This window comes from Anolis sagrei, chromosome 3, assembly GCF_037176765.1.
Source record: "Anolis sagrei isolate rAnoSag1 chromosome 3, rAnoSag1.mat, whole genome shotgun sequence".
NCBI lineage: Eukaryota > Metazoa > Chordata > Lepidosauria > Squamata > Dactyloidae > Anolis > Anolis sagrei.
This window is the reverse complement of record NC_090023.1, coordinates 187,341,809-187,354,314: the sequence shown is the minus strand read 5'-3', so window position 1 is coordinate 187,354,314 and position 12,506 is coordinate 187,341,809. Positions and strand designations below refer to the sequence as shown.

At 35.2% G+C, this 12,506-nt stretch overlaps 1 protein-coding gene across 1 annotated transcript in view; it reads right to left on the bottom strand.

The window, feature by feature from the left end:
• CC2D2B (coiled-coil and C2 domain containing 2B) overlaps positions 1–12,506 on the bottom strand; it is a 68,061-nt gene that overhangs the window by 20,749 nt on the left and 34,806 nt on the right. The window contains exons 21-25 of the mRNA XM_067466260.1: positions 11,642–11,736; positions 10,164–10,334; positions 7,056–7,158; positions 5,383–5,492; positions 4,902–4,998 (exon numbers count right to left, since the gene is read on the bottom strand). Of these exons, the coding sequence (XP_067322361.1) occupies positions 4,902–4,998; positions 5,383–5,492; positions 7,056–7,158; positions 10,164–10,334; positions 11,642–11,736 (576 nt within the window). The remainder of the gene's footprint in view (positions 1–4,901; positions 4,999–5,382; positions 5,493–7,055; positions 7,159–10,163; positions 10,335–11,641; positions 11,737–12,506) is intronic.

The following is a 12,506-nucleotide window of genomic DNA, read 5'->3' as shown; positions in this document are numbered from 1 at the left end:
GGCTGGAAGAAATAAAATAACACCCAGAAATATAATAATTCGATTCCACAATTTTGCAAAGAAGGAAGACCTGATGAAAATACTTAAGAAGAATCCTGATTACCTAAAGATGGGTGATTCAAAATTGGAGATATTTAACGACTACTGCCCAGAAACCAAGAATTGGAGATACTCAATGAAACCTATCACGATTCAGTTAATGAAAGCTGGAATTTTGTATACCTGGGGATACCCTATCTTTCTTAAGTTCCAATGGAAAGGCAAGAGATACAGAATAGATTCACTGGAACAAGGTTATCAATTACTGGAGGAGCTTGGAATAGTAAGAAGACAAGAAAGAGACCGGAAGGAGGAGGAGGAAAAGGATCCGGATGGAGGAGAAATGGAGGAATTAATTGGTGCCGTTGGAGGAATCGAGATGTAAGAAGAAATTAAACACTGCAACAACGCTTTTTTTATTTTTTATCTAAAATGAGCACTCGGGGGGAGGGAGACTCTGGGCCACAGGATGACTTCACCCCCCCCCCTCCCCAATTGGGAAGGCCGGGGGCCATGATTGGGACGAGAAGTCCCGAAGATTGGAAGGGGAGGAAGGGGGGAAAGAGGGAAGCGGGGGGATTGGGGGGGAGGGGGAAATGGGGACTAAGGGTAGGGGAGGGAAAGGGTCAAGGGTTCACGTTGTTTCAAGCCACAAAAAAGCTTTTAAAGGGAAAGGGAAATGATGTCCCATAAATTAAGAATTTCAACGCTGAACACGAGGGGACTGGGGACGGTAATTAAGAGAAGGCGGATTGAATCTCTACTGAAGAAGGACGCGGCGGACGCCATCTTCCTACAGGAAACACATCAAAATAAACGGGGCTCGAGTGAGCTAAAGTCGAGCTGGATAAGGAACTATGAAACATCTTTTGGGTCATCAAAGTCAAGAGGAGTAGCAATAATAATAGCAAAGAAATGCAATTTTGTCATAAACAAGGTATTGAAAGATGAAGAGGGAAGATATATAATAATATATGGGGAAATAGGGGAGGAAAAATATGTATTAGTAAATGTATACGCACCAAATGTGAAACAGCAAGAATTTTATGAAAAAGTGTTAGAGCAAATAGAGAATTATCATCAACAAAATGTAATATTTGGAGGAGATTGTAATTGCTGTATGGACTTGAAGAAGGATAAAACTACGATAGCATCAAAAGCTAGAAATATTGAAACAACGGATTTAAGCAGAGTAATGAATAAATGGCAATTAAAGGATGTGTGGAGATTGGTAAAAGGGAATGAAAGTAGATATACATATTATTCATCGGTACACAAGGTGTATACAAGAATTGATTATATTTTTGTCTCCAAAAACATGACAAGTAAAGTGCTAAATGCTGATATAGGTATGATTAAGATTTCGGATCACGCTTTGGTTTCAATTGAGATTGCGTTGAAATGTGATTATGATAAAATGAAAAGGTGGAGGTTAAACACAAGAATACTAAATCATAAAGAGATAGTAGATAAAGTGCAAGCAGAATGGCAAGAAATATGGGGCTTCAACGAAAAGGGGGTGACAAAAGGAGTCCTATGGGATACTATGAAAGCAGTGACCAGAGGGTTATGTATAAAAGAGACAATTAACTTAAAAAGAAGGCAAGAAGAAAGGAAAAGGAATCTAGAAAGAGAAATAGAAGAGATTGAAAAAGCATATGTAATAAAGAGAGATATACGAATTTATGCTAGGTTAAGAGCAAAAAAAGAGGAATTGGATAAAATGGAAATAGACGAAGTACAAGAAAATTTAATTTATTTAAGGAGGGAATATTTTGAGTTTAGTGATAGGAATTCAAAGATCCTAGCCAAATCAACACAGAAAAAGAAAATGGAAGGAATGATAAACACGATAAAAGATAAAACAGGTAAATTATGTAGAGCTATGAAAGAAAAATTGAAAGTATTTGAGGAATTTTATAAAAATCTATATCAAACTAAAGCATGTCCCATAGAGGCAATCAGGAAATACGTGGAAGAAAATTGGGAGAGTAAGCTGGAGGAGAAAGATAAAGAGCTATTGGACCAACCTATTAAGAAAAAAGAAATAGAGGAAGTCATTAATAAATTAAAAGTAGGGAAAGCCCCAGGCCTGGATGGTCTAGGGACAGAATATTATAAAAGCTTTAGAGAAGTTTTAACCCCAAAATTATTGGAATTGTATAATGGAATAATGAAGGGAGATAAAATACCCGATTCATGGAGGAGATCATTAATAATATTAATACCCAAACCTGACAAAGACTTAACAGACCCAGGGTCATACAGGCCCATATCATTAATAAACCAGGATGCAAAGATATTGTCCGCGATATTAGCTAACAGAATGAATAAATGTATGTATAAGTACATAAAAGAAGATCAGTGTGGGTTTATAAAAGGAAGACAAATGTCAAATTTGATAGGGAGAGCACTAAATAAAATTCATTGGGTTAAAGAGGGGAAGGGAAAAGCAGGGATACTATCATTAGACATTTTTAAAGCGTTCGATTGTGTGGAATGGGAGACACTAGGGGAAATAGTGAATAAATTTGGAATGGGAAATAAAATAAAAGGAGTACTAAAACAATTTTATTCAAAGAATTCAGCAGTGATAACTATAAATGATGGAGTGACAAACGAAATAAAAGTGACTAGAGGAACTAGACAAGGGTGCCCTTTGTCCCCGATATTATTTGCTATGGTGATAGAACTTTTTGCTAATAATATAAGGAACGATAAAAATTTAGAAGGATTAGGAAAAAAGGAGAAACAGAAGGTGAGCTTATTCGCTGATGATACATTGTTATTTATAGAAAATATAGCGGAGAAAATAGATAGAATAAAAGGACATTTGGAGATATTTGGGAAAGCAACGGGATTACAAGTTAATTGGAATAAGTCAGAAATGATGCTACTCAATTATACAAGAGAAGAAGAAAAAAAATTTATAGAGCAGAGAAAAATGGGAATAAGAATTAAGAATAAATTAAAATACTTGGGAGTAATAATAACTAAGGATTTAAAAGAGATAGAGGAAGTAAATGTAGTAACTTTAAGAAAAGAAGTTCAGAAAAAGTTAATAGAGTACGAAGGTATACATTTATCCTGGTTTGGAAGAATAGCATTAGTAAAAATGAAAATACTTCCAAAGATAAATTTTATATTTAGAATGTTACCACTTCAAATTACAGAAGAAGAGCTAATTAGATGGCAACAAATGATTAATAAGTATTGCAATGGAAGTAAAAGAAATAGGCTAAATAAACAGTTATGGTATAGATCGCAAAAGGAGGGTGGACTAGCACTACCTAATATAAAAAAATATTATGAAGCAAGTAGATTAAATTTGGTTATAGAAGGAATGGTTAAAAAAGAGGGAATAGATTGGCTTAGTAATGAATCAGGAAAAGTGGAAGATGAAACTTGGAATATATTTTTTAAACAACTTACTAGAAAAGAACTGAGGGAAATTAGAAACCCAATGCTGAGCAACATACTGAAAGTATGGAATAAATACAAGGGGAGGTTAATAAAGGAAGGATCAATTATAACCCCAATAGTGATGGAAAAGAAATTCCCAAAAAATTTAAAAAAAGCAATGGATAAAAAGGTAAGGGAAATAAATTTAGATAGAATAGGGGATTGGATGAAGGCGGAAATGAAGAGGGAGAGGATGTTGGAAGAGTTTAAAGAAATAAAATTATCATGGTTTCATTGTATACAACTAGAACAATGGTTAATAAACTGGAAAAAAAATAATAGAAACGGAAACCAACTCAATCAATTTGAACAAATAATACAGAAGGGAAGGGCAGTAGAAGAGCACGAAAACTTGAGAGGTATAATGAGCAAAATCTATAAGATACTAATTGAAATGAAGGATGGGAAAACGAAAAAGAGTACCCTTAAGGAGATTTGGGAAGAGGATCTAGGGATAAAAATAAGTGAAATAGAGTGGCAACAGGTATGGGGACAAAGACATTTAAAAAACCTATCGATACGTGTTAAAGAAAATTATTACAAGTTAATATGGAAGTGGTACTTAACACCGGTAAGAATAGCATATATGAATAAAAACAATTCAACAAATTGTTGGAGAGGATGTAAAGAACCAGGAACATATATACATATGTGGTGGCAATGTAAATATGTAAATAATTTTTGGGAGAAAGTATTTAGAGAAATAGAAAGCATAATGAATATGAAAATAGACAAAAGTCCTAGTATAGCCTTATTATCATTATATACCAATAAGCAACTGAAAAAGGAGGATAAAGAAGCGATAACAAACTTACTAACTATAGCAAGACTGCTCATAGCAAGGAATTGGAAAAAAGAAATGAATATACGAATAGAGGAGTGGTACAAGGAAGCATGGAAAATGGCATTAAATGATAAACTGACATGTATATTAAAGGTTAAAAAAGGTATATGGAAACAAAGTGATTTTGATGCTATATGGGGTAAATTTGTGGTAAATGGATTAAAAAATAAGGAAGGAAAATTACCGTCACAAGAAGAAATGAAATTTTGGACAGATGAAATGTAAAAAATGTGGCTTGAGACGGGTGGAGGGGAGCACAGAGGTGAAAAAAGGGGAAAAAAAGAGAAAAGGGGAGGAAATGTCAAAGCAAAACAACAAAACAACATGTTAAAGAGGTTGATGTATAAAAATAATAAAGAAAAAAAATAAAAATAAAAGCAAAGCCTTTAAAAAGTAAACATTCATAAGATCATAGAACTGTAGAGTTGCAAAGGATCTCAGCAATCATTCAATCCATACAGGAAATTCACAGTTAAATAATTCCTGACAAATCCATGATGGTCTGTTGAATAATTCACATGATTACATTTCTTCCCAATGCATAATAGAAATTTACCTCATGCTTTTCAATTACAAATTCATCAAAAATGTTAATATTTATGTTGTCTTTTATTTTAGATAGCCCTGAGAAAGTATAGTCATGTCCTGGTGACCTGAAACAAAGAAATAAATATTATAATTCACATAACAAAAATGCCACCTTCTTTTGTAAAAATAATGAATTGATAATCAGACCACAAAGGCGATGAAGTTACTTAATTGTGCTAATAGTCAAAAAGCATTGTACACCTGAAATCCGTTCCCATCCCACTTACCTAAAGGAAACTGTTTCCACTTGGGCAGCAGGATCCATTCTTATAACCACAGCAAAGGATAAGGAATGCTACCTGTAAACTTTTGCTACCTGGATTCAATCCTGGTAGCAAAAACCCATTGTTACAAATGGAACAGAAGCAAATTGTTTCAAATGCCCCAGGAAACAGAGCAGATTGAGTGTGGCTGTAGGAAATGTGAATTACAAGATACAGGTGACTTACGTAAAATCAACTTGAAGTTCTTCGTTCCAACATGGATGTGAGCCATCAGCAGTACTTGTCTGATACACTGTGTTTTGGAAAGTTACTTCTACAAAAGGGTGGACAGAAATCTAAAACCAAGCAAATGCTGTCTATAATTAATTACAATTGTGTTTTCAAACTTATCATTAACTTTATTTAGAACTGGTCTCAAGGATACTCACAAAAGTTAAAACACATTACAGATAAAAAGCCTATATCATAAAAGTTAGGATTCTCTCATATCAGTTTCTCAAGTCACTCCTGATATGAAAAAAAAAATGATATTAAGGCTTAATACCTTATTTTTTAATGCTTAATATAAAACATAACAGCAGCAAAAGTCAGAAAGTGTGCATATAACCTAAATCATAGTTTGCACATATTACAGTGCCTTGCATCTTCTGGGCTATAGGGATTTTTCAACAAAATAATTTAAGGTAATTTTACATACCGAACAAAATAAACTTTGCCATGCTGTTGGGTGAGGGCGCATGTTTTAATGTTATCAAAAAATAATGGAAAACTATAAACAAGAGAAATAGTAAAAGAAAAAAAGTTTGACAGCCCTGATGTAATGATGTGTCATAATCAGTTTTTTTAAAAAAAAAATCCAGAAACCACTATTGTATAAATATGACATCCTCAAAATTCTTTATCAGGCTATGGGAAAGACATAGAAACAAAAAATAGACCAGATACTGTAGTCAAAATATCTGCAGTTAGTCTCAAAGTGGAGCTCACATCTGATTTTATTTCTTAAGTCTGTCAGAGGAACTGTCAAATCCTAAACAACAAAGCTAATCAAACTGTTTCCCAACAGACATGGCTTCTCTTGTAAACATCAAAATCCACCAACTAAGTAGCACTGAAATACCCAAGAAGCTGTTGAAAGAATATGGCTAATGATAAAATGTGACTTGTTTAATCAAAGTAAACTTTTAGCTAGTAGATGATGTCTTGTATATGGATGAATGAATAGGTTAGGTAAAGGTTTTCCCCTGACATTAAGTCCAGTCATGTCTGACTCTGGGGGTTGGTGCTCATCTCCAATCTAAGCCAAAGAGCCGGCGTTGTCTGTAGACACTTCCAAGGTCATGTGGCTGGCGTGACTGCATGGAGCACTGTTACATTCCCGCAGGAGCTGTACCTATTGATCTACTCACATTTGCATGTTTTCGAACTGATAGGTTGGCAGAAGCTGGAGCTAACAGCGGGAGCTCACATAGTTCCCCAGATTTGAACCTGCAACCTTTTGGTCACCAAGTTCAGCAGCTCAGTGGTTTAACCCACTGTGCCACTGGGGGCTCCAAATGAATGAAGTGTGTGTGTGTGTGTGTGTCAGTAGCGACTTGAGAAACTGCAAGTCATTTCTGGTGTGAGAGAATTGGCCTTCTGGAAAGATGTTGCCCAGGACATTTTACCATCTTGTGGGAGGCTTCTCTCTTGTCCCCGCATAAGAAGCTGGAGCTGACAGTCGGGAGCTCACCCCGCTCCCCAGTCAGCAGTCCTGCTGGCACAAGGGTTTAACCCATTGCACCACCGGGGATCCTATATGAATATATTATTGCATTGCTCAGTTCATTAAATTCATGCCTATACAGGAAAGAGGCATGATTGAATTCTTTTTAAAAAACCAATTATTATATAATTACCTCACTGGGAAGATCGGGTGTATAGGCTGAGTTTCCTGAGAAAATATGTCTGCCACGGGACATACGATTCAATAAGTAAGATGAAGAATGAGCGACTGCCCCCCTTGAAATATTGAATAAAAATGATATGCATATTTTAGCTAATTTCTCTAATGAAAATACTTACATTTTGGTCTATTTATGTTCGTAAAGACATAAATGCAACAACAAGGCAGCAGAAACATCAGTTGAGGTTTAGGAGTGAAGAGTCACAGAAAATTGAGCTAGGGTTTTTGATGTGGCAGTTTATGAATCAAAAAGAGAAACAAAAAAGTCTAAATACAGTATAGTCTCATTTATCCAACATAAATGGGCCAGCAGAACATTGGATAAGCGAAAATGTTGGATAATAAGGAGGGATTAAGGAAAAGCATATTAAACATCAAATTACGTTATGTTTACCTTATGATTTTACAAATTAAGAACCAAAACGTCATGTTTTACAACAAATCAACATAAAAATAGTAACACTATGTAGTAATTACTGTATTTATGGATTTAGCACCAAAATAGACGAGTTCTTTCTTTTTCTCACCCTGGACTGCGTTAGACAACACTGAACGTTGGAGAAGTGAAGGTTGGATATGTGAGACTCTACTGTATAGAAATAGCCTTCTTTTCATTGTACTACTACTTAAATAAAACCCGGAAACTTGATAATTTGTTTTGTTTTGTTTTGTTTAGAGACCCCTTATGAATTGAGATGCGATACTGTAAGTTGCTAATCTTACATAAATAACCTGCTACTGACTTTTCTATATCAAATAAACAGCACACATACATATTTTTTACTCTGGGCAAGAGGAGGCAGGCTTTTACCCAATTCCCAGCTACAGAGACTATTTCTGTAATATATTATCCAACGATGGTTGAAAAAAGTGTCCCAATTTCCCCAAAATTTCAGTAGTGATATTTCAGAACATATTGTTCCATGTAGTGAAATCATTTACAAAGAGTACATTCCAGAGCCTGTAGTTTCCTTCTTTAGTCATAACAAGCCCCAAATTGCAATTCACTGACTAATGCTGTGTCAGAGATCCTCAGAGATCCTCAGAACCTTTCAATTGTTGTCTGTGCTGTTAATTATTCATGACTCATGGAGCGGGGTGGCAGACAGAAAGTTAGCACTTGTTTTACCTACACAATATGATGGAGGGTTAGATCTCCACCTTGTGACTGAAACTAGGATCCCAAACCTCCTAAAGCAGGAGTCCTCAAACTTTTTAAACAGAAGGCCAAGTCACAGTCCCTTAAACTGTTGGAGGGCCGGATTACAATTTGAAGAAAAAAAAAAAAGAATTCCAATGCACACTGCACATATCTTATTTGTAGTGCAAACAACACTTAAAACAAAACAATAATTAAAATGAAGAACAGTTTTAACAATTATAAACTTATTAGTATTTCAGTGGGAAATGTGGGCCTGCTTTTGGCTGATGAGATTAGATTGTTGTTGTTGTTGTTGTTGTTGTTGTTGTGTGCTTTCAAGTCATTTCAAACTTAGGTTGACCCTGAGCGAGGACCGGGTAAATGACCTTGGAGGGCCGTATCCGGCCCCCGGGCCTTAATTTGAGGACCCCTGTCCTAAAGCATTGCAGAACCTTTCAATTGTTGTCTGTGCTGTTAATAATAACAGTACAACACAGCAATACAATACCCCAGCTGCATAAGGAGAGGTTGATAGCTAACATCAAAACCAAGGTAAAGGGGAAGAGTTTGGAGTTATCCCAAAGAACTGACAAAGGAACAGCAGATTTAAGGCAAACTCAGAGTCCATTCTGTTACTCCTTATGTTACATGATGTGGAGAACAACATACGGTAGTTATCACTTGTTGGTGTGCTTAAAGACAGAGACATGGTGCAAATCAGGAAATGCAGAATTCCATCAAAAGCCAACCTTCAACTCCAGAGAATCTCAGAGAAGGCTAGATTTCAGAAGCTAACAACAATTCAAGAAAAGAGAGACAAAAATCTGGCTTTAGATATGGAGTCTTGTTTATCCCAAGGGCTCAAACACTTGGAAGTGATGTTGTTACCAGGGGCCACACCAGCATATTGAAAAGGGATGGTAACAAGGAGCACAGAATAGGATGATCAGAAATGACAGCATGCCTTTGGTCTCACATATATGTAGTAGTACTTGAACTGTGTAGGATATCTTTATAACTGAGTTTTCTGCTTATTATATCAATAAAGTTTTTTTAAAATCCAGATCTGGAATCCCATGTCTTTTTTCTCAGTGTGGGAGCAATGAGTTAATAGTTTTTTTGTACCTCAATGCTTGGGCGAAATTATGAATAATATATTAGTTCAGAGAGATTTTTAGCAAAAGGATGTCGTTCTCTTCAAGCCAGTCTGACTGTAGCAGTTTACATAGTTTGTAATTCTTTTCTGTACAATGACTGTTGTTAAATATTACTTAGATTTAGATCTGAAAAGAAACTCTGTATGCAACCTACACTGTACCATTTAAACCAAATTATTTACATAATAAGTTTGAAAGAATGCTCACATTCATAAGGGCACATTGGTTTCTCTTTGTTTCAGAATACACTAAACTTTGGACTTTGTGGAAGAATTAGATTAAATTTGGAGACTGTTATGGTAAACATACATACTTTCATAAGATTCCTCTACATGTCTATACATTAAAATAGTTTTTCAAAGCAATTCATCTTCAGACAAAAATAGAACAAAGCACTAACAATGTGTTGACAATTAAAGCCTAAAGTAAAGCATGCACTGTGCTTAAAATGTATACCTTATATTTCTATTAATGCTTCACATTATTATTGTTAAAAAAAGCCTTCTAGTTTGTTTCATTGTGTCTTTCATTTCTTTCAATTACCTTCAATAGCTGGAAATATTTACCCAAATGTTTGTAGTACTTAATTCTTACATTATGTTTCTTCATTAAAGAAGCAAAGCCACATTTTAAACTAAAAATCATATAATGAAAGACACAAAGAATAAAGCTTTGAATTATCTTCATATTTTCCTGAATGTTGCAGATACCATATGGGAGATTGCAAATAATCGCTACATTCATAGTTGCATTCTATACCTACTTAGTTTCCAACACCTTTCTTTCAGGAATATTATATGCTCTCAATATTCTTATGAGAAGTTTAACATCTCCATCAGAGACAGCCTGCGCTGGGATCTTGCGTCTCTCTTTCCTTTGTGGCTTCAAATGCCTTCTGCGTTCTCCTAACTTGAAAATTGCATCACTCAATTGGCTAGAAAGGAAATATAGAAGTAATTTATATGCCAACATGAGAAAACTGTAAATTCAATTATGTATTTTTATTTACTGTGGCATTTTTTAGAGTTAGGAAACCATACTTTTGAGTAAACATCCTTTCTGTTGCACCCCAGCTAGAGTTCGCCATGTGCTTAGCACCAACCAGGAATCCAAAAGCAGTACTAAAATAGTTTATTGGAGATAATACATATAAAAAGGGGAAAATCACAAAAAGGAATAAGAAAGGCAAAATCCAACAGGTAATCAGAAAAGGTAGTCAATATGTAAAAAACCAACCAAGCTGGTGAGGAGTAAAACACTTCAAAGGCAATAATCCAAATAATCCAAATGGTACAACAAGAATAATAACATGAACATAATAAAGGAAACACGAATCAAAACATGAACATGAATCCAGAAAAACCATGGCTATAAGAACTTCTTAAAACATGAATCAAAACTCCCAAGAACTTGATGGAAAGTGGACCAGAAATCCTTACTATAAAACAGTGTTGCCTGATCTGAAATCTCAATGAGACGTTCTCTAATTCAAGGGCTACAAAACATGAAGGCATTTCTTTGATCTTGAGGTTCTGGCTTGTGAAACTTTCTCTGCGCTTTTTTCTCACTGATTCTTTTGGATTTCCTGCGCCTGATGTTTTTCTCCCTCAGATCTAGCCTGATATCTCTTGTCTAACCAAGCTGTTCCCTCAGATGAGCTATCTTGGTCTGCCAAGTCTTTATCAGGGGTTGCCAAGCTCCTTGTGGGTGAAAGGTCCTCCCCTTGTCTGCTGGACTCCAAAACAGTTTCACTTTCAAACTTCATCTCACAGATGTTTCACAAGCCAGAACCTCAAGGTCAAAGAAATGCCTTCATGTTTTGCATCTCTTGAATTAGAGAGTGTCTCATTGAGATTTCAGATCAAGCAAGACCGTTTAATAGTAAGGATATCAAGTACACTTTCCTGTTCAAGTTCTTATCCGCCCTGAGTCCCTTTGGGGAGATAGAACGGAATATAATACAGTATATTATTATTATTATTATTATTATTATTATTATTATTATTATTATTATTGCTCTGAAATCCCCTCATTTCCCTCATCGAAAGAACCACCCACCACTCTCCCAGGCTTTGAAACCCCATCTTCATCTGTCTGAACCACAACACTTTCCTGGCTTTCTACCTTCTGGCATCTTATAATAAAAAAATTATCTGTTAAATTTGATATTGCCAACTATTACAAATCTTTTGTTTCCTCATCTCAACCCAACACACAGAATTCCAATTTCTAAATATGTACCTCATAGATATAATTTCTTCATAATCATTCACAATATCTGATAAATTATATTTGTGCTGAATGGTCACAATTTGTTTTCTAACTTGCTTTCTCATCTGTAAAAAAAATGCACAGCAATTAATAAATGTGATTAAATGCTAAATTGCCATGTGTTTGGCTACAGAAACAAACATGTTTTGTGTCACTTCTTCCCTGAAAACAACCATACAACCAGCATTTTCTAGCCAAGTCATTGCTGGAACCAATAGCCTACACTGCCAAAAAAGATTAGATTTATGAGAAATATGACAGATTGTACAATGTGCACTAGGACACTCTCTTCCCAATCTGGTAACACATTTTTTTCAAAATACAAGATGTGGTAGTTCTTTGATTTTGAAATAATTTAAAGTAAAGTGCTAGATTAAAAAATATATACCTGAAAGATTTAGGCAGCTGTGTCTAGATTGCAAACTGTAATCTTAAACCGCTCATACATAACCTGAATATTGGGATTAAAACAGGCAAGTGATGTGTCCTCTGATATGTCCATTTGTCTCTAAGCAGTTCCAGATGAAACTTTAATAGTGGTGTCCTGACCAATTCAAAGAATTTTACAAAAGCTTCACACAACTGTTTTTATCACTCATAAGCCTCTTTTCTTTTCTCGTCAGTATTTCTCTCATTTTTCTAACTGGGAAAAATCTGTTAAGGACATTTCAAAGAAGGCACAGTGCTTTCTAACTCCTAGCGGAAGGAGCTGTCTGTCTGAAAATATGCTTTATACACACAGTTCTGTGCTACATTAATTATGTTGTATTTTTAGATTAGGAAACCAAAGACAGCTGTTGTTGGTGTAGCAATGACATATGAGACAAGCATACAA